The 20,050-nt window shown below is 48.8% G+C and overlaps 2 protein-coding genes across 3 annotated transcripts in view; one reads left to right on the forward strand and one right to left on the reverse strand.

The window, feature by feature from the left end:
• The window catches only part of pawr (PRKC, apoptosis, WT1, regulator), a 48,773-nt gene extending 38,644 nt beyond the window's left edge, over positions 1-10,129 (reverse strand). The window contains exons 1-2 of one of the 2 annotated variants that reach the window (XM_084483170.1): positions 10,021-10,129; positions 8,937-9,744 (exon numbers count right to left, since the gene is read on the reverse strand). In XM_084483170.1, the coding sequence (XP_084339296.1) occupies positions 8,937-9,572 (636 nt within the window). In that variant the 5' untranslated portion in view covers positions 9,573-9,744; positions 10,021-10,129. The remainder of the gene's footprint in view (positions 1-8,936; positions 9,745-10,020) is intronic. The other variant, XM_084483171.1, reaches the window with a different exon arrangement.
• A 5,132-nt stretch (positions 10,130-15,261) lies between these two features.
• Positions 15,262-20,050, forward strand: part of ppfia2 (PTPRF interacting protein alpha 2) — a gene marked incomplete at both ends in the record, with an annotated part of 16,505 nt that continues 11,716 nt past the window's right edge. Inside the window, 2 exons of the mRNA XM_084483237.1 lie at positions 15,262-15,324; positions 15,563-15,588. Of these exons, the coding sequence (XP_084339363.1) occupies positions 15,262-15,324; positions 15,563-15,588 (89 nt within the window). The remainder of the gene's footprint in view (positions 15,325-15,562; positions 15,589-20,050) is intronic.

Below are 20,050 nucleotides of genomic sequence, written 5' to 3' on the forward strand. Positions count from 1 at the left end.
GGTGAGTGAATGGGTGAATGTTGGGCAATATTGTAAAGTGTGCTCTGAGTGGCCACTGGTTAGAAAAGCGCTCTATGAATGCAGTACATTTACCATTTATCTGACGTTTTAAAAATGAGAGGGACCGGCTGCCTGTTGAGTTCTTTTCGGTTCCCGTCTTGAAAGCATGTCGTTTCCCCCGCCGCAATTGAAAATAAGAGCACCCCTTCCTCCCAGCGGTGAGCGTTGGGGTGTTTCTGGGGTCGTTTGCCTCTGAGCAGCGTATCGATTCAGCGAGAGTGCCCCCGCTGTACGCACGGAGCCGACGCCGAAGAGAGAGGACGGTCATTAACCCAATAATGCAGCCCAGGAGCCGGGGGTGGAACGACACCGACACAGTTAATCATTAGGAAACATGCCCCGGAGTGGGAGAGGAGCGAGACGCATCGCAAAGACGTCGCCACCGTCAAACCAAACGCCCGCGCAACCAGCACTCAATACAAGGGAGCCGTTTTGAAGCCGAGGAGGGCAGACTGGGTGCTTATTAACCAAAATAAACCCTCCTTTAACAACCCGCAGACAACACCTACGAAACAACAGGTGCTGTGTAAAAGAGCTCTTGTGTACAGACTGCTCCCGCTCCGCCGCAACCCTCGACGTCAACTGGCCCCTGCGGGCATCGAGGTGCGGGCTCGGACCGCTCCAATCAGGCCGGCTTGTCTTCGTTGTTGTTGCTTGTTGTTGATGTTGTTGATGCCGTCGTTGTCCCACGGCGACGTCCTGCCGGGCCGAGGGGTTCCGAACTAATGACGACGCTCTTGTTTTGTGGAGCGTTTTTACAAAAGACAACGAACGGGGGGATTCAGAGGCACCTCGTTGACTCAAACGAGCAATTAAACACCGGGCGAGAACACACAAAGGATTGTGGGTCGGACCGACGCGGGGATAATGGAACGAACAATGTTGGGGGACGAGGGGGGGGGGGGGGGAGAGACGAAGAAACGAAATGTTGTGATTACACGATTTTAATCACCCACAAGGCCCGGTACGTTAAGTGATACTAGGCGGACAACACTCTGTAGGTACAACATGAGAATCCTAAGTTGTCTGGGATAATCAATCCATTAATCCATTTAGTCAGAGCCTCGAGATGAAGCCACACGAAAATACAATCAATTCACACTATGTAAGAAAAGTATTATCGATTCATTTTCCGTCAGTCCATTAAATCGACGCCCTGAATATACACATGCGGCAGATATCGAAGGAGGTTGAAGATTTAATCTCTGCACCGTCTTCCATTTTTCTTTCAATAAACCAAATATTACAGCGGAGCTGGAGGGAGAATACAGATGAGTTCATTATCCCGTCGGGTCTCTACCTCCACACAGCCGTGCTTTGATAAAACACATATGCCTGGAATACCACAACACCGCCGAGGCTGCGTTTTAAGCGGTTACTTGTTATTCTTTGTTTGCCCCGCGGGTCCATTTATTTCTATATCCATAACACAAGCTGCTCAAGTCATTGAGAGAGTGGGAGAAAAATTCCAACACCTAAAAACAACAAGCATATACAGACACAAGTTTGTGGTATATTATCCGCGACATCCAATTCTTGTTTGGTGCCGTGATATGGATCTGTCAGTGAGATCTCTCGTAAACACAGGAGAAGTCTTTCACTGAGTTTGTTTCCAAGTGTAGATAAGGCTGTGGTGACAGAAAGCCATGCTGTTGATCTAAAGTGACAGTGAACTCAGATTCAGGTCAGTGGAGCAGGTGAGGGTTAGTGCCACTGCTGAAGGATGCCTACAGGTAGACTGAAGACTCAAGTACTTTTTAGGCGGGGGGGGGGGGGGGTAAACACCATAGCTATCTGACCCCTTATATCTATCAGACGAATGCCAATCCTTTCATACAGTGAAGCACTTTGTAAGGGGTGTGTACAAACACAGCTTTGATTCAAGGAAACGTGTGTACTTAGTGTTATATTTTACGTACAAAAGCAGCGATTTCTAGGAAACTTGTCGACCAATTCGAACCCCTGCTTAATTGTAATCAGGCGGGCCTCAGCGGGAAATAAAAAGCAACAAGGCATGAATGAGTGGACTCAGCGTGGGACGGGAGTGCAAAAATAGAGATAGTGGGAACGGGAGGAGGGGGAGACGGGGGGAGAGAGAGAGAGAGAGAGGAGTGATTTGTTTTATTCTACTTTAATGAACACTAACAGGCTCACGAAAGCCTAATCAAGCAGAGCAACTGATTAGGGTCAGACTCACACATTCCCAGCAGCCGTCACAAAACAGACAGGAATGTCTAACAAACTGAATCACACACACAGGGGGGGGAGGGGGGGGGGGAGAGGAGCAGGATCAGACACTGTCTGGTGGTCCGCCTGCTTCTCCCCTGCTGGGGAGGCGCGCACACACACACACACACACACACACACACACACACACACCTCAGAAAGCTGGAGCCGTTGTCCGGGTTTTTCCACAGGCCCTAGTGAGACCGAGGTGCCTTGCGGTACCTGAAGAAGCTACACTTGTATACAGCAGAGTTATTAATTGTCATAGGATAGGTATTTTTTGCAATCTTATCATATTAGTAAGTGTTTCCATCTCCTGGCTGAAAGGAACTAGGTTTCAAACCACGATGTCTTCGGTAGTCAACACTACCTGCACCACTAAAGTGCATTTAAAATGTGGTAATACCATAAATTAATTATAACCAGAACAATCACAGATCATTATTATTTTTACAACAACGTAACATAAGCTCATATATTAACTGCAAATTCCGATCCATCATCCATTAACATTATACAAGGTAGCCAGGGCTTATGTTTTCATGTCATAGCTGATATGTAACAGGGCTTAATAAGGGACATAACAGCAGTAAAATACAGGAATTGTATCTGCTGGCGGGAAGAAGGAAGTTTAAAGACTTGTTTACACGGAAAGATCTGGTAATCCCCAGGGTCTGCAACCACAACTGCTGATTGGCTTACAGGCATCTCAGGCGAACACACGCGTGATATGAAACGCTATCTTGGTCAGGCTGGTATGTGTGTTCTACCGCGTTTACAGATCATCACACAACGCTGAAGACTTTGGTACATTCACTCTTTGGCTGTCAGTTATAACGAAATCAAGCAAAACCCCCGACATCACTTTGGGCTCTGGTGAATGATAACAAACCGTTTTCCATTATTTATCACAACTCACGGACGGAAACTGAGGTAACAAAACAGAAGAATGCACATGGAAACTGATCACCTGCAGCCTTTATTGGGACCAAGAAATCGGAGAGGCACATTTCCTCTCCCTCAGGCACGCAAAGTCTCGTCACTCAGTGCAACACAGGCCTTGCATGACTGTGCATTGGTGTGTGTGTGTGTGTGTGTGTGTGTGTGTGTGTGTGTGTGTGTGTGTGTGTGTGTGTGTGTGTGTTAATGATTAACAGAAGAACAGGTTCTCCTGAACGCTCGGCGGCAGAGCCTTGACCTAGATACTGGACTAGATCGAGATAGTGTGTAGTGTGTTTTTGTTTAAACAACAGACCCCCCCCTCACTCTGTGCAGCGGAGGACAGCCCATAATAAAGATTTAGTATTTCTTCTGGTCGACTTGAAGAGATATATTGGACCGAACTTTCAAAACCAATGCCGAATATGCCAACTCAAATAATATAGAAAATATCTAATCTAATAGAAATCTAGTACGGTTGAAACATAATTTAAAATATGTATTCTCCGATGTCCGTCTGGACGGCTGTCTGCCCCGTGTCCCATCACATCACTTGGACCCGAGAGGCTGCGTTGCCATGACGACAAGGCATTCCACTGACACTCACCTACTGAGACTCAGTGGTGGTGGTGATGTGGTGGTGATGATGTGGTGGTGGTGATGATTTGAAGAGATGCTGGTGAGTGTGGTGGTGGTTGGGGAGGGGAGGGGGGGGGGGAAACCTTTTTAATGTTTCGATTGGAACCAAAGTCGACAGAGTAATATGGCGATGGGAGAGTAGAAGAAGAGTCCCCGTGCCACGCTCCATAACGCGGGTTTTTACGAGGTGCAGAGCGACCCCAGCGACTGAATAAAGGGGCCCTCAAACGGTTAACGATGTGGTAGAGGGCGGCCATCACATCCACATTCCTTCCTCCTTCCTCCCACCATCCCTGCCTCCCTCTTACCCTCCCTCCCTCCCTCCCTCTCCCTCCCTCCCACCATCCCTGCCTCCCTCACTCCCTCCCTCTCCCTCCCTCCCTCCCTCTTACCCTCCCTCCCTCCTTCTCACCCTCCCTCCCTCCCTCCCTCCCTCTTACCCTCCCTCCCTCCCTCCCACCATCCCTCTCTCCTTCTCACCCTCCCTCCCTCCCTCCCTCCCTCTCACCCTCCCTCCCCCCCTCCCTCCTTCCATGCTGGACCTCCACCAAGTTTCACAGAACGGCTCGGTCGAAGGATCGGTTTTCATCACCGGTCCAGGCCTGTGAGTGACTGTGACCGTCGTCGGCCATCTTGGGTTCGTTCCAATAGCTCAAGCAGGCAAAACGTTCCTGGGAACCGCTCCCAAAGTACCTGGCAGAGGGGGCCGGGTTCCATTAAAGAGTTTAACATTCCTGTTGTTCAACCCAACAACTGAAGAACTGAAGGGAGAAAGGGGAAAAAAAAAAAACATCCCAAAATGCCCAAATAACTTCCCGCTTACCTAAGCGGCTGATAAAAATCCCAAGTGTTGTGTTGCCGTGATTACATGACCTTGTTTGGGAAAAGAGTTTTAACAGCGGGTGAAACTCTATTCCCACACAATGTAGATGTTCATTCTTCATTCCATTCTGGTGGAATGTCATAGAACAACATGTCGCCGCTAGCTCGTAGCTGGTTAGCGTTACAATTAGGAGGCGGTGCCATTCCACTCTCCTCTTCCCCTCATTCCATCTTAGCATTAGGATTACTAGCAAGATGTTATTATATTTAACACCACCATAAAACTTAATTTTAACACACTCCCATCATTGGAAACAATCTACAACTAAGATCTCCAAGAAATGTGTCCCAAAATGGACAAATCCGGTAAATATCGTATGCATGACATGATTGACACGACGATTCCTTCAGTAATGAGATCCTACTCTGAACCTGTAGAAGTGCACCTCAGTGCAGGAAGAAGGAAAGAAGGAAACACACAGACGGTCCGTCAACATAACGGACCAGAACCAGACCAAAGTAGCGGGGACTTCGATGACAGAAAGGGGGGCCTCTCCAGTGACCTTCAAAGTCCTCGCGCCGCAAACACACAGCTGCAGGCCACATGCAGATGTGCAGCGCTCCACAGGGACAAGAGAGGAGAGTAATGACCGTACTGAAGAGGCTACTGTCTCGATGGTATGTGGTCTGGGAACTCTTGAAGGGATCATGAGTACAACGGTGTCCCATAAATCCAAAGCCCGGCCCCTATGACATCTCCCGTCCCCTCAGCTGTAGAAGTGAGGGCACAGAATTCAACAATGCCATGGTCAGGGACATTTCAATTCAATTCAATTTTGTTTGTACAGCCCTTAAATCACAGGTACAGTCTCAAAGGGCTTAACAGGCCGTATATCTATGACACCCCCCCTGACCCCAGCCCCCCAGAGGGCAAGAAAAAACTCATTAGCTCATTAACTTTATGAACTTTATTAGTAAGGAAGAAATCTTGAGGAGAAACGCAGAGTGGGGGATTCCTCCTTCCAGGGATGATCAGGAGTGCAGTGTGGGCCATAATTGACATACATACATACATACAGGAAAACTCCTGACATAAATAATAAAACATCTGTCGCTTAAATAATCTGGCAAAATGACTTCCTCGTACCAAAGCCCCTTTAGTGCATGCTCCAGACACAAATGGATACAATGGAAATATAGGCACTAATGGAGTCCAAACGACATAAGTGCCATGTTGAGTATTTTTTTATTTGTGACGCACGCTAGTAATTTAACCAAATGATGTTGCTAACGGATGTTTTAGTGAAGTGAGGAGAGACGATTTGCACATTAGCACATGGCAAGAGCGTTCTGGTGAATCATCTCGTTACCTGATTTACTATGAAAACAGGACGATCATTCGGCCCCCACTGATGCAACAGTGCTAAAAGCTTACGAAAAAAAACGCCAACTCAAAAATACGACCCCATTTGGTTTTTACGCGTCGACTATCTTAGCGGGGCATCCGATTAGTCTGACAAGAGTGACCAGCGAGAGGAATAAACAAGTGACACATCACATTTACATTTAGGGCATTTAGCAGACACTTTTATAAGTTCCAAGCACTAACAGCTGTTAGGTTAACCCATTCCCCGTACACAACAAAGCTAGCTAGGATAAGACGCTGTGCACGATGCCAAGTACTATTTTTAAGTGCCAGGACGTGCAAAATACAACAAGTGAGTACATTAAGTGCAAGGACGAACACCATACAACAAGTAGTAAGTTCCAGCACGTCCAACACACACACACACACACACACACACACACACACACACACACACACACACACACACACACACACACACACACACACACACACACACACACACACACACACACACACACACACACACACACACACACACACACACACACACACACACACGACAGCGCAAAAACTGAGCAAGAACCGCCCAGCGCGAACACAGCAAGCAGCTCGCCCACAGAAGCCCACAACACCTCGGCCGTTCCACTGTGGCCGGAACCACACGACCGTTAACGGCAAACACAGGCGCCGCACGGAACCAACAGCCCTCTGCGAGGTGAGGTAATCCCTCGGGGCGGACTGCTCTGTGTGATCCCTCGGTGGGCCAATGGGCGGTGATTCCGTCGCTATGTGTCATGAGTGTCAGAGCGTCGTACAATACCGTACAATACCGTGCCGTCAAACTAACAGCAGCAAGGGGCCCCCCCCCGGCTGGAGGCGGGGCCTCGTCCCGTGTTCGCTGCGGACATGGCCTTGATCCATAGAACCAGTCACCCACCTCTGAGTTCATGTTCCGCGGTGGGGAGCGCATAACTCACTAGGGTCACACACACACACACACACACACACACACGGACGAACGATCTAGAAGGTAATCAGGTCCAGACCCGGTGAAAAGTAACTGATTTATCTGTGATGCGCCCGCGCCCGCGCACGCCCGCGCACACGCACACGCACACAGACACACACACACACACACACACACACACACACACACACACACACCTAAAGGGGGGAGGGGGCAGTAAGGGTCAAGGGCCACCCTCATGCACCAACACAGGTACCCTACCATGCGTCTGTGTTCATCTGACACACAGTATGACGCGCGTGTCGGTGGTCGACGGTGAACTTTGACCCTTCCCCCCCCCCCTACAGCCACAAAGAGCTTGCTTTGGTTAAACCACCGGCCTGCTCTCGCATTATCACGGAGGCAGCGTTCACAAGTCTCGGTTTCCCGCAGTGTTGTTCTGAAACCTCCCTCGACGGAGCCCTTTGTGCTCCGACCCAACCGGAGCGGACACGATCCGGGCTCATCCAACACCTCACCTCCCCCCTCACCTCCCCCCCCACCGCCCGTCCGCCCGCCCGCCCCCGTTCTGGGACAACAAAGCCCAGCCACGCAATACAGTTTTCCCCAGTGCAGAACAACACCGCAACACACTGCACCGCACTGTCCCAGCCAAACAGACAAACAGACAAACAGCTGAGTTTCCTTTCCCGCCCCCCCCCCACTAGCAGGCCTCTCGTTCACATCTCGATTCCCCCGCGTTGGTCGCCGGTCGTGTACACACCTCGATCGACGCGGGGCCATGGCGGCCGGACTTGGCACCTGAGAGCGAGACAAAGACAGCAGCTGCTTCCACGCGCTATTGAACTGGGATTAAGGGCTTGTGCGCCCCGGCGAGGGGAGATCTGCTGTGTCAACTGTTTGGGTGTTCGGTTACCCGCCGCCCTGCGGTCAGCCCCACCGCCCCGCCGTCAGCCCCGCCGCCCAGGAAATTGGGATGAGGTCGAAATGAGCGGGCCGTGATTGTGAGTGCGAACCCAAACCGTGGAGAGGTCGGACAAAAAAGGGGGGGGGGGGGGAGGTATGAAATGTGGGACGTTAAGGTGGGACAGGATTGTAGACCGTGACTGATATAGAAATAGCCCTCGACTATAGAGAGGTCTGTGTGACTGAGGGCCTGGTTAGTCAGACTGCTCTGGGGATACATGCAGCATTCCAGATGGAACCATGGAGTTCTGTGGATAGATCGAACCACAAGATAACCGGCTTTCCAGCTCTCTCCCTCTCTCCCATTCTTCTCCTCTCCATCCTTCTCTCTCTCTCCTTCTCCACAAAACAAACGCTCACTTGTCCAAATGTTAGCCGTTCCTGCTAGCTTAGAGAGTAAAGTTGCACATGGGCACGGTCAGCAAAAACAAGCCCCCCCCGCGCCCCCCCCCCCCCAAAGTTGCAAACCCCTAGCATTAGCTATGGGCCGGTGAGCGCATAATGACACAAAGCACAGGTACAACAACAAGCAACACCACGGTCAAAGTCCGAGAAGTGGAGTTAAACCACAACCTCTCTGTAGGGCTACAGTGGTTTCCTTTATAAGTTATTGGACTTCCTCCAAAGTGTTTGTGAGCACCTGCATGCTCATGCACAGGAGTTTTATTTTGGCCTGGGTGTTGTGGCTAAAGGCATTTTCCCATGACATGATAAAAACAAGTTGTTTTTTTATCGCACACACAATCTTTTGGTGTGCGCTGTTGCTGCGGTGTGCACAGGGTTTGAACAGAAATCGATATTTGTTGTCGGTTATGTTACAAGGTGCTTCAGGTAGTTGTGTGGGTGATGGATGGCTGTGACTTGTGTGCCCACCATCACACTTGAGAAGTTCGCAAAGCAACGGAAGGCAAACAAACGAACGAACAAACGTGGGGTCGGAGGACTCACCTCGTTGGACGGTATACTGACAACACCTGTTGACCGCCGCTTCTCCCGCAACTTCCTCTTCTCTATCTGTCCCTTGCCCTTCCTGGCGCTGGGTCCCGCGCTCTTCTTGTCCTTCCCCTTGCCGGGGGACGGACTCTCCATGGGGTCTCCGTCCACCCCGTCCACCTCCTTCGAGGGGCTCGAGTCCACCGACGGGCACGGAGGAGGAGGAGCCTTCTGATCCGGCTGATGGGACTGCTTCTTCAGGTTACCTCCTGGCGGGGCCGGCCCGGGATGGGGTTCCGCCGCCTCGGGTTTCTTCAGGGCCGGAGACGACATGGACCGCGCTATGGGTTGGCACGGAGCCGCGGACGCGAGGTTCCCGGCGGACCCCCCGCCGCGCTCCACGTTCCCATTGTTATTGAGCTCCATGTTCGGGGTGCTTTTGTTGCTGTGGCCGGTGCCGAGGGGGGCCACGGGGGTACCTGCGCCCGGGGTACCCCCACCCGGGGTACCTGCACCCGGGTGGCCCGCGGCGCTAGCGCCGGTGGCCGCAGCGATGTCCCCCAGCATCTTCAGACGCATCTTCTCGCGTTTGGCTTTCCATTCCTCCAGGAAGTCCGTCTGGGCGTTGGGTTTGAATCCGCCCGTTGCCATGATGCCTCTGAGCGGATGGTTGTTCACGAGCACTGTCTGCGTGGATTGGGGTCAGGAACGGGAACGAGAGGCGCGCTCCTGGGGAAAGTGCACGATCAACTTTGAGCTCCTCTCAGCCGGACCAAAGCTTCTAATGGTTCCTCATTCCTCACAGTGGGGGGCGATGCGCGGTCTATAAAGAGAGAAATAAAACTTAATAGCCTATAAGATAATATTCAGTCATTCAGTCTCTGATACGGCACAGATGTCATCACGAAAGATCAATATTAATCCAGGCTACGTCACAGCCAGGATACGCACCGTCCACAAGTTGCAGGAAACTTCCAGATCAGCCCGACTTAACTTTTATTTTGGAGGCTCACTGTCAGTTTTACGCACACCGAAGCCAACATAAACGCTGTCGAAGTGAAGCCTACGTGCTTTGGCGAGGTGTAAAGTGTGAACTCACCTGTGTACTCGGTGCTCTCGCCGACTCTCAGGTGTCGTCAGGCTCCGCGGTAATGAGGAGCGACCGTCTGGCGCACGAGCAGCAGCGGAGCTCTGCCCCTCCACGCCGGGCCGACCCGAGTGTATCCGAGTGCTCCCGGAAATACACGAGGGATAAAAGTTGGGCATGGCTACTTTTTTTTTCCACATATATTTTCACATATATATATATATATATACATATATTTAAAAGTCAGTTGTGGTCGATTTTAATAATTACATTTTAATTAATTATTAAATGTAGGCCTATTAATAATTATTTAATTTGTTTGTCTTTACAACAATTGTTTAATCAGTGAAGTGGTTTTATGTTTTCGTTTTTAAAATTGTATATCTGTGTGCATGAATTAAATATAATAAATGGATGTGTAAAGTTCACATTTAATCATTTGATTTTTAAATTATATTGGCCTGTGAGTTGATATAAGATATAAGTCATCTCCCAGAAGACCAGTGTCATCATTTGTTGTGTTTGCGTTCGACATTCCTACGGAAAACAAGTTTGTTGACGATCGAGCCTTCGCCTACGCAGATCCCACAGGCCCACGGCAGACGACGACTCCCTCCCGGGCCGTAACACGGGGATGACTCACTCCGTCACCGCGGGCCCCAGCAGCGTCCCAGATTAACCTCTAACGCGCATCTCTCTCCGGCTGAAATACTCGATGTGCTAAACGTGACATGACATGAGCCACCATGGGCGTGTAGTTACTGCACAATCGCTCTTTTGTCACTCTCTCTCTCTCTCTAACACACACACACACACACACACACACACACACACACACACACACACACACACACACACACACACACACACACACACACACACACACACACACACAATAGAGTGCACAGCGAGATGAAAGAGTGCCGTGCACACGCTGCGATGGATGCTGACGTGAATGTGTGCCGCTGCATAACTGTGTCATTCATGGCGACAAACGAGGTGGTTAATCACGCCGCAAAGCCTCCATGGGTTTGGACCTGTGAGTGAGAAGAATTTGAAACAATAGTTCATGTTAATCTTTATTCATTATTATTATTATTGTCTCATTAAAGTCCCATATAGAGGGAAGGAAAACAACGTGTGGTGTTGTATTGTTCCCTGCCTGTTCCGTATTGTCTAATAATGAATTAATGAACAGGCCTTAATGAGTATTAACCGTTTACGAGCTTAATTGGATGCTATTTAGTAGTACTCACACCCTGCAACTTTATTCGTCACTTGTTCTGAACATCAGCAGCTCCAGGTAGGCCTATGATGTAAATCATTTAAGTCTATGCTTTATTCTGACCACATATTTCAAGCTGACATCGGTATCTAATTGGACCACTGTGGAATGCCAACACCAGTTATGAGTGGCTTCTTCTCCACATACTGGTCACCACAACACCATATAAAGTTGTGGGAGTTTGAAGATAAGTCAAGACACTACAAACATGGCCTTTTTTTGCCATTTCCACCCGAGCCAAGACAGACTGAAGGGTTACCTGGGTAAATTAAAACCTGTAGGCGTGGCATATTTACCATTCCGCCCATTTACAATATCAACTGAATTCTTACCTGTGTTTGAGAGCCTGCTTCATGAACCACCTCAAGAAAGCAAGCTTGTTTACCTTGAGTCTCTGAATAAACCACGTGCTGAACATTAACCACTGTCAGAGCCATACCGAGCCTGAAACAACGACACCACAAAGGATCCAATTTGTTTTTCATCACCTCCTAGAACACGTCACTAAACACCACTTCTTGTCGGCCTGTGTTGACAGTTGACGCTCCCAACTCCAATAAATCCCGTCAGGAAACTCCAACCGAAATCCAGTTCCTGTTCGCATTAGCGTCGACTCCCCTCCGCATGGTCCCCATCAGGGCCGACACTCTTAGGGCAAACCCACGCTTCTCCCCCACAGAGCCTTTGACCACACCGGCGGGTGCTTTCTTTCAGGAATAAAAAAGGCCCTGCTGGGGAAACACACTTATCACCCTATAGCTCAGAAACTCTGCCGTAGGCTACGGAGACCTTTTTTCCAAGGCGGCCGTCAGTGGGTTCAACGATGTTCAATCACCTTTTGACTCGCGGCGTTGTAAAAGAGGTCACTGCAGGGGTTTATACGGCTGAGCACACAAGCATACAGCTCTTGACTTTACAAAGGTTAACGGAGGAGGAGATAAATGTGTTGACGGTTGCGGGGGGGGGGGGGGGGTGCTTACTGTTGCGTGTGTGTGTGTGTGTGTGTGGAGGAGCGAAAATCGAAAGACTAACGTTATTTTTTATTTTGCTCACTAGTTACATAATTTGCTAAACCCTATAATATATCAAGTTCAAGTTCAAGTTACTTTATTTTGTAGATTTTGTTTGCAGTATAGAGTCCTCATACACACACGTAGGAAAAGACATGGAGGCACATACAACACACACAACTTAGGACAGTAGAACAAAATGGCCACTGTATAATGACTATAATGAACATTGCATAGCAACTAGTATGGAGATAGGGGGTATTCGGACACTGATAACAACTGCATTGTCATCAGATTAATCAAATTAAACATCCTGAAACCCTCCTTCTCTCTCACCACTCAACCTGTTCCTGAAACAGGATGTCCCTCCCTCTCTCACCACTCAACCTGTGTTCCTGAAACAGGAAGTCCCTCCCTCTCTCTCCACTCAACCTGTTCCTGAAACAGGATGTCCCTCCCTCTCTCACCACTCAACCTGTTCCTGAAACAGGATGTCCCTCCCTCTCTCACCACTCAACCTGTTCCTGAAACAGAAGTCCCTCCCTCTCTCACCACTCAACCTATGTTCCTGAAACAGGATGTCCCTCCCTCTCTCACCACTCAACCTGTGTTCCTGAAACAGGAAGTCCCTCCCTCTCTCTCCACTCAACCTGTGTTCCTGAAACAGTATGTCCCTCCCATTCTTTCCACTAACTACATTCAAAGCCTCCTTTTCTAGACCTCTACACAGGTCATACTACAATAAAAACCCTCCATCACCAGTGTTAAAAAACCCTGAATGAGTTACCTACTCCTTAGACTCCTTAAACCTCAAGCCACTCTGAAAATAGAAAGACAACACGACTGCCTGTAATCTGACATCCTCTCTCTACTTTCGTTAATCCCTGTGCTAGTAGATTCACTTTAAAGTAAGACGGTCCACAGTGTTTGCCTGGTATTAGAATTGCAAGCCTTTGGACTTTAAAACCATCTGAAGTTTTGCCTCTGACATTTGAAGAATAATCGCCTGTGCTGCTCAATATCTACCTGACACGCCAGAGGATTAGTAACGCAGATCCATCTGGGAAGGCCTCCTTTGAAACTGTTTGGGGGAAAGGGCAGGTACCTGGCAGGTGATTGGATGAACCATCTGTCTGTCATGTCTGTCAACTAGATCACATGGTTCCTCATGGGACGCTCTGATTGGTCCGAGCCGCTGTGGTTCGACTCAATGCAAATAACTTGAAGCCTGGAAGACGGATTTTAGCGTGGTGGTGTTTTAGCGTTCGTGAAGTCGTGGATCCAGCAGCCTTGATATGTGAATGTGATGGGATAACATGTGCGTTTCATGTTAACATGAGCCCGCCGCGCCACACATGGTGTAATCAAAGCTCACAGTAGACTCTGGTCTTTGGGATTCAACATGTTGTGACGTGCTTCAGGACGGCAGGTTTCGGACACTCCGCGTCTCTGGCGCATCGACGCCTGAGGAGGTCAGAGAGGAAGGAAACAAGGAAGGAAGGACACAAGGAAAGGAAACAGGAGTCTTACTCAATGGCCGCCATGCAATAACGTTTGTGTGTTTAAAGAGGTTTTCTGTGACAAAAATAAATGTTTTGGTTTAAAATGAGATTCCAAAAGAGGGCATGGCGATTATTATTATTATAATAATGATTATGAATAGGACTATTAATATGATGATTATTGTTGTAAAATTGATATAATACAAATATATTAGAGATTAGCCTATGTACGTACATAAGCGATAATAGCCTACTATGAGGTTTCGGTGAATTGCTATTTTAACTCATACCAACGATTTGAGTCGTATGAGGGGTTCAGCATGAGGGCCATTGTCAAGGTGATGACAATATTCCAGTTTATACCGGTCAGTGTTTGTAGATAGGTTTATACCGTACAAAATGGAAATGAATCAGCACTAAACATTCCTCACAGTGGCTCTTACAGCCATTATGTGAATAAATTTTCCTTCCTGCCATTGTAAACCATTGAAACACGACAGGCACCTAAAACACATGGGCAATAACAGTAAAAAAAGGAATGATCCTGAATGACCCCATGAGACCCACCCCGTTCCAGTTGAATCCTCTCTCCACTATTTACTTCTTCCCCTCTGCCTCCACCTGCTTAATCCCGCAACCAGTCCTCACAGCCAGTTCATCAAAAAGCGTTTAGGACGCGCTGTCCTCATTCATGAGCAACAGCTCCACCTAGTGGTGAACACAGGGAAAGCAACGATTGAGATATGGATTTAGTTTAAAATAAGACCGTTTATCTTTAGGTTCGACCTCCGAAGAACTGTGTAAGGAACAGTTGGGAACCTAATAATACAAATAATGTGGGCATCTGTCGTTTTGTAATACATGTCTTATCAATCAATTCCATACCTTGGAGGACAGAGGAAGCACTTTCCCTGTCCTCCAAGGTAATGTGAAAAGAGTGATTTATGTAAGTGAAAAATGTAGGCTACTTGTAGCGGAGTCTCACTTTCAGCAACAAAGAGTTTTCAGGTTATGTTGATGCTAGTGGCACCTACGGTATATACAAAATTGGTAGTGTTTATCACTGCATTTTCAATTAGAATATATATATAGCTGGCATGCAAACCAGGGTTAACAAGTCTAATCTTGAGCCAGGGACAACAAGTCTAATGATGAGCCAGGGACAACAAGTATAATGTTAAACCAGGGACAACACGTATAATGTTAAACCAGGGACAACACGTATAATGTTAAACCAGGGACAATACGTATAATGTTAAACCAAGGTAAACAAGTCTTATGTTAAACCAGGGTTAAGGGGGGGGGGGGGGTGGTAACCCAGTGCAGGCAAGCAGGCCAACCGGTCCTGCAGCCACTATAGGCGCTGGACACCGCTGGGTGATTGCATATCTGTATCTATGAAAGAGTTTGTGTGTGTGTGTAGGCCCGGAGAGTCGCTTCGCCTGGCATCACGACCATGGTGTCTCAGCCGCAGGATGTCACAGCGATAACACAGCAAGTTGCCATGGAGACAACCTTGGTCAGGTCCCAGACAGAGTCAACAATCAGCAGGTGGTGTCTCTGTGGAGTGGGGGGGGGGGGGGGGGGGAGGAAACGCAAAGAGAGCGTCTCACTGCAGTGCTCATCCGGGGGAGTTGTTGTTCCAGCAGTGGCCTTGGCCGAGGCCAGTGCTGGAAAAATTGGGATTGTTTGGTCTTGGGGCGAGTAGCCGCATTCCAATTTACACGACCACTCTGTGTGTCCGTTCCGGTCTCCAGAACGATCCATTTGCCTTTGCAAAGCCGTGAGCCTCTCCATGATGTTATCCGTATTGCTTTTCATAGTCACAGTCTGAGTGCCGACAGCTCTGCGCCCACCGCTTCAATCATGACGGGCAGCCATATGGGGCTTTGAACAGCTGACCTCGTATCCTTAATTTCCCGACGAACCATGCCGGGACATGCCTACTCCTCCAATCAGCAAAAAACCTGCGAACATGAATCCGAATATGTAGATGTCTCCAATGTCCTCCACGGAAAGAGCTGCGAACGTTCTGGCAGGACAGTCGGGTTTCCCCGAACCTGAGCTTCTCGTCGAGAAGATGGTGTCAATTGCGTTGAGAGACCATGTTGATCAATTCCATGATTTGTAGTTTGGAGAGCAGTGCGGAGAGTAAAGATGATGTGATTTACACAAGTCATCTATTCTCCAACCTTCTCAACCCTTAATAAATTAGATCAAACATGGCATTTACGTTTTTTTATTTTCTGGCAGAAAGTATGGTTTATAGTTTCAGCTTCTACTTCAGTTTGGCAGTGTAGTTCCCCTCTTTTTGGACCCCCCCCCCCCCCCCCCGCTGTAGGATTTAAAACATGACGTGTGCGAGCGTGACGTTGAGAGCCTATCCTGCCATCTAGTGACCGAACATGGTATTAAGAAAAGGTCGTTTATTCTGATCTGTCTACAAGTTAAGTTTTAATGAAATATTTGACAAGAGGGCGTTCCCCCCCCCCCCCGGAATATACAACTTAAACTACTCATCTTTAAATTATTCATTTAATTTATTGAAAGACTCGTGTACGTTTTCGAAAACAGACACACGTAAATATAAATACAAGTCTATTTCATCACACATTATTGGTTTATCAAGTTGTCCACTTTAAGGGTCAGTTATTGGGTGTGAGTATGGGGTTGTGGGCGTTTGTGTTCATAGGGAACCCTGCTTATTAGCTCACCTGCAGCCCCTAATTCACGTGTGTGTGTGTGTGTGTGTGTGTGTGTGTGTGTGTGTGTGTGTGTGTGTGTGTGTGTGTGTGTGTGTGTGTGTGTGTGTGTGTGTGTGTGTGTGTGTGTGTGTGTGTGTGTGTGTGTGTGCGCGCACGCGCGCGCGTGTTCTATAATTACAAAAAAGAAGCAATGGAACTTTACAATGTACAAGTTTATTTTTAATGAACTCTTCAGTGGTTGTTGTCACAGCACAGCTTGCATGTATGAAGCCACACACTTATTTTACAAGATGGCGCGGGGGGGGGGCGGGGGGGGGGGGAAGGGGGAAGCAAAAAACACGGGGAGAAAAAGCTCAACAAATAAAATCAAAACCAAGGGATAGATAGATAGTCAACATTCCGCTGGACATTTCTCTGCTAAAAAAAATCTTAAAAAGAAAAAAAAAAAAAAAAAATTCTTAAAAAGGCCACTGAAATGCATAAAATGTGTTTTCAGAAGCACGGGGTGACTTGATGGTGGCAAGGTATGACAGTATCGACAGTGCATGTAGACATCGTTGTTAAAAAGGACCAGGTTAGCCATAGCCAAGATATTTTAAAGTTTCTTTTAGTGACAACACCTTTTTCGCTATAATACTACAGCTTAAAAAAAAAAGAAAAAAACAAAAAAAACAACTGAACAGCACTCTTCCAAGGATACAATGTGTGAAATGTTGTGAAGCAATTATATTATTATTATTTTTAAAACACTTTCTATTTAAACCGAGTAAAGGAAGCAAAAAAATACCCCCGGGGTGTCGGGGGGGGGGAGGGGGGAGGGGGTGGTGGGGCTGGGGGGCTGGGGGGCTGGGGGGCGGCGGGGGGCTGGGGGGGGGCCGTCCCCTGTAACAGAGCGACCGCGCTGTCGTTCGTCCGATGCCCTCAGACGAAAAAACAAAAAGAGTTAAAAACACACCTTTTTTTTTTTGTCCTCTGGGGATCGGTATATGTTTAATAGTGACAGACGAGTGCATGCCATGTGCTGATTCAAAACGATACATTACAGTACAGCGTCACTCAGTACCTGCTCTAAACGACATGGAGACGCACGCGCCGCAGAAACCGACCTCACTACCGACTAAATAACAAAGGGGGGTGGGGCGGGGGGCGGGGCTAACTAACAAAGGGGGCGGGGCTAAAGGGGCTGCGGACCCAGCAGAAGAGTGGAAACAACATCCTACCGGCGATGGACTCGTCTTTAAAGCGTTTAAAAAGTAGAAATAAAAAAAATGCATATTGCACATAAAGTGAAAGCTTAAACTGTCTTGTTTTTTTTCGGAAAAGCAAGATTCGTCTTTATCTCTCGCTTTTTTGTCTCCCGTCGGGAAGAAAAAAAGACAAAAAACGTTTGGAAGGGGGGAGAGATTAGGGGGAGGGGGGGGGTGGTGGTGCATGAGCATGTGCACGCATCTGGGTGGGGGAGGAGGAGGGGGACAAGACTAACATAGGTGTGTGCGTGTGCATGTGTGCTATGGGGGAGACAAGACTAACGTGTGTGTGTGTGTGTGTGTGTGTGTGTGTGTGTGTGTGTGTGTGTGTGTGTGTGTGTGTGTGTGTGTGTGTGTGTGTGTGTGTGTGTGTGTGTGTGTGTGTGTGTGTGTGTGTGTGTGTGTGTGTGTGTGTGTGTGTGTGTGTGCGCGGATTCATGACACACTTTCAACAAGAAAATCTAAAGAAAATGGGTTTGGGTGGGGGGGACAATTTCTCACCCCAACAGATCGGATTGGGGGGGGAGGTAAAACAAGGTGTCTCTGAGGTCGGGGGAGGGAGGGAGGGAGGGAGGGAGGGAGGGAGGTGGAAAGTCAAAAGAAAGATGGATACAAGTGTTTTTTCTTACATTTTTTTCCTTATGTACAACTAAGGCTTATTGGTTAAATAACAACTCTCAGGCGCACCCCTACCCTCTCTGTGTGTTTCTACGTCACATGCTGCCCCTGCTCCACCCCTGCTCCTCCGTCCTCTGTAAACTCTGCGGTTCCATCTGGGTGGAGGTATGGGTGGGGGGGGGGGGGGGGGGGGGCGGGGGGTGGAGGGACAAAAGGAGATAAAGAAAGGGTGTGTGTGGGGGGGGGGGGGGCGAGAGAAAAGGATCTCTCTCATTTCTGATGTCTGTTGCAATTAATATCTAATATGTGCGTTCCATTGGCCACTGCCATGGAGGGGTTAGGGAGGGGTTGTGATGGGCAAAGCGTGGGGGGGGGGGGGGGGGGGGTGCGTTGGGGGAGTGGGAGGCGCAGAGGACTGGCGGGGGCTGTGGGGGGGGGGGGGGGGGGAGGTGGGGTGGGGGTCTACTTGGAGAGCTTGCTGATGACTCTGATGAGAGCTCCGTTCTCGTCTTTGAGTCTCTGGTTGTCGGCTTTCAAGTCCGGTAGCGTCTGAAAGAGAGAGAGAGAGAGTAGGAGAGAGAGAGAGAGGGAGAGCGAGAGAGAGGGAGAAGGAGGTTAGACAAAGTGCAGACACACACACACACACACACACACTGGTTGTTAACCTGACAGTACCAGGTGGCAAACGGTTAATTGCAGCGTATGCAGCAAACTTTGACCAATCACAAAGCCTCCTGAGAAGGACTTTAGATCTTCATTTGTATGAATGGTTTTGGCTTTCCTCTGTGTGCCAAGGCAGAGGAGAGAGAGAGAGAGAGAGAGCAGGGGATGGAACCAAACACACACTGGAGACCCCGGACCTCTGGGGTCGAGGTCGAGGGAGGGAGCAGAGCCATGCAAAAACCCAGTATGACCGCCGGGGCCGCCGCTGCCAACGTGCAAGGCAGCCAACCGGGATTCAAACCCACAGCAAAAAAAAAAAAAAAAACGAGCGTCCCACCTCGTCCCCCAAACCGAACGCCGTGGTTTGGCCAGAGGGCGGCGAGAGTCTCGGTGGAGCGCCGCTCGACTTCCAGCGGAACGCGAGGTCACGGACGGCCGGTTTGAGAACACGCGGAACGTACGCACTCTCAGGATGTTCTGTCAAACCCACGACTGCTCAGAGCTGTACCTGTGAGTTTGTATCGAGTCAATTGAAACCGCGGCCATCTGGCAAATTCAACCAAGTTAGAGCGATCAACTTGCACAATAGTCGAATCAAGGCTTTTTTTAGACATACAATACACTTAAAAAATTATTTTTTTTTTCTTTCGAAATTTTCACTGTACACCTAATGGCAAAAATTCTCGGCGTGCAAATAAGGCATGTATACCAAGTTTCAGAATTTTTATTTATCGCGGCGCAGATGCTGGGCGTTTAACTGAAACCGGAAGTTATAGCGCCCCCCCTTTTGAAACATGTTTGGAGACCTGCTTACCGGGGATCTGTATATATACACAGATCCCCAACTTTGACAACTTTTGAGATATAGGCGTTATCAATCCAATATCCTTATAATACCATCCAGAGTATCCACAGACACTCTGAATACCCAACAAGCCGCAGTCATGCAAAGGAAGCCAAGACCGCGAACAGAACGCAACACTCGCACCCTCGGACAGACGGGTCCGGAACC

The sequence above is a fragment of the Micromesistius poutassou genome (genome assembly GCF_964030765.1).
Source record: "Micromesistius poutassou genome assembly, chromosome: 18".
In the NCBI taxonomy this organism is placed as follows: domain Eukaryota; kingdom Metazoa; phylum Chordata; class Actinopteri; order Gadiformes; family Gadidae; genus Micromesistius; species Micromesistius poutassou.